At 62.0% G+C, this 1,009-nt stretch overlaps 1 protein-coding gene across 1 annotated transcript in view; it reads left to right on the top strand.

Annotated features, from left to right (window-relative positions):
* Positions 1–2: 2 nt before the first annotated feature.
* Positions 3–1,009, top strand: part of LOC104287008 (tripartite motif-containing protein 7-like) — a gene marked incomplete at its 5' end in the record, with an annotated part of 5,786 nt that continues 4,779 nt past the window's right edge. Inside the window, one exon of the mRNA XM_009885658.1 lies at positions 3–128. Coding sequence (XP_009883960.1) covers positions 3–128 — 126 coding nt within the window. The remainder of the gene's footprint in view (positions 129–1,009) is intronic.

Below are 1,009 nucleotides of genomic sequence, written 5' to 3'. Positions count from 1 at the left end.
GCCACGGCGAACCCTTGCGGCTCTACTGCGTGCAGGATCGCCGGGCCGTCTGCGTCGTCTGCCACCTTTCCCGGGAGCACCGTACCCACACCGTGCTGCCCGCCGAGGAGGCGGCCCACGCCGCAGAGGTCAGTGGGGGGGCCGGGAAGGCCGTACCGGGGGCTGTAAGGACCCCCCAACACGGATTGGAGGGGGGATGTGCAGTAGGGAACCCCCCTTCCCGGGTACCGCAGTGCACCGGGAGCCCACGGCGGGGGCGGTAGGGACCACCCCCCGGGATGTCGGGGTGCAATGAGGACACCCCTCCGGGGAGCTCTTCTGGGGGACAGCCCCGTAAGGATGGGAGATGCAATAAGGACCTTTTTTTTGCGAAGGGACACCCCCCTTCACCCCGATTTGGAGGTGCAATAAGGATACCCCACGGGCTGGGAGTGCCTCCCCAGGGGAGGCAATGTATTTTGGGTGCAATAGGGTGACACCCCCCTTCCCCTGTCCCCCCTTTTGCATCTACTGGTGTCCCCAGCATGTAAAAGGCAGTAGGGGTCCCCCCCCGATGTATACCCCCCATTCAGATGTACCTGGGATGCAGTGAGGATAGTGGGGAGCCCCCCCCAGGGTGTGGGGTGCAGAATGAGGCCCCACTGTGGTCCCTCCATCTAAGCTGGGCGGTCTTCTATGATGTGGGGCAGGATATAGGGTGCAACAGGCACTAAATTTACCCCTAAAGAGGGACATTCTCAGGGTGGGGGGTTGACCCCATGCAGTAGGGACCCTTGTCCTGGGTTTAACTGGGAAGATACTGGGCGGGGGTGGGGTGGGTGGCGTGTGTGTGTGTCTCTGGTTTCATCTCCTGTAGGAAAGAACACCGAGCTGATATCCCTGGGGTCACTTTTGTGGGGCGTGTGAGCGTGCAAAATATCCCCAGGCACCCCAAAATCCTCAGTTCCCACGTCCCTGTGTAGGAATGCTTTGGAGTGAGCGTGGAGCCTGACTCCTTGGGACGTGGGGG

This window comes from Charadrius vociferus, unplaced genomic scaffold (assembly GCF_000708025.1).
Source record: "Charadrius vociferus isolate BGI_N301 unplaced genomic scaffold, ASM70802v2 scaffold1545, whole genome shotgun sequence".
NCBI lineage: Eukaryota > Metazoa > Chordata > Aves > Charadriiformes > Charadriidae > Charadrius > Charadrius vociferus.
The sequence above is the reverse complement of the archived record's forward strand: the minus strand, read 5'-3'. Positions and strand labels throughout refer to the sequence as shown.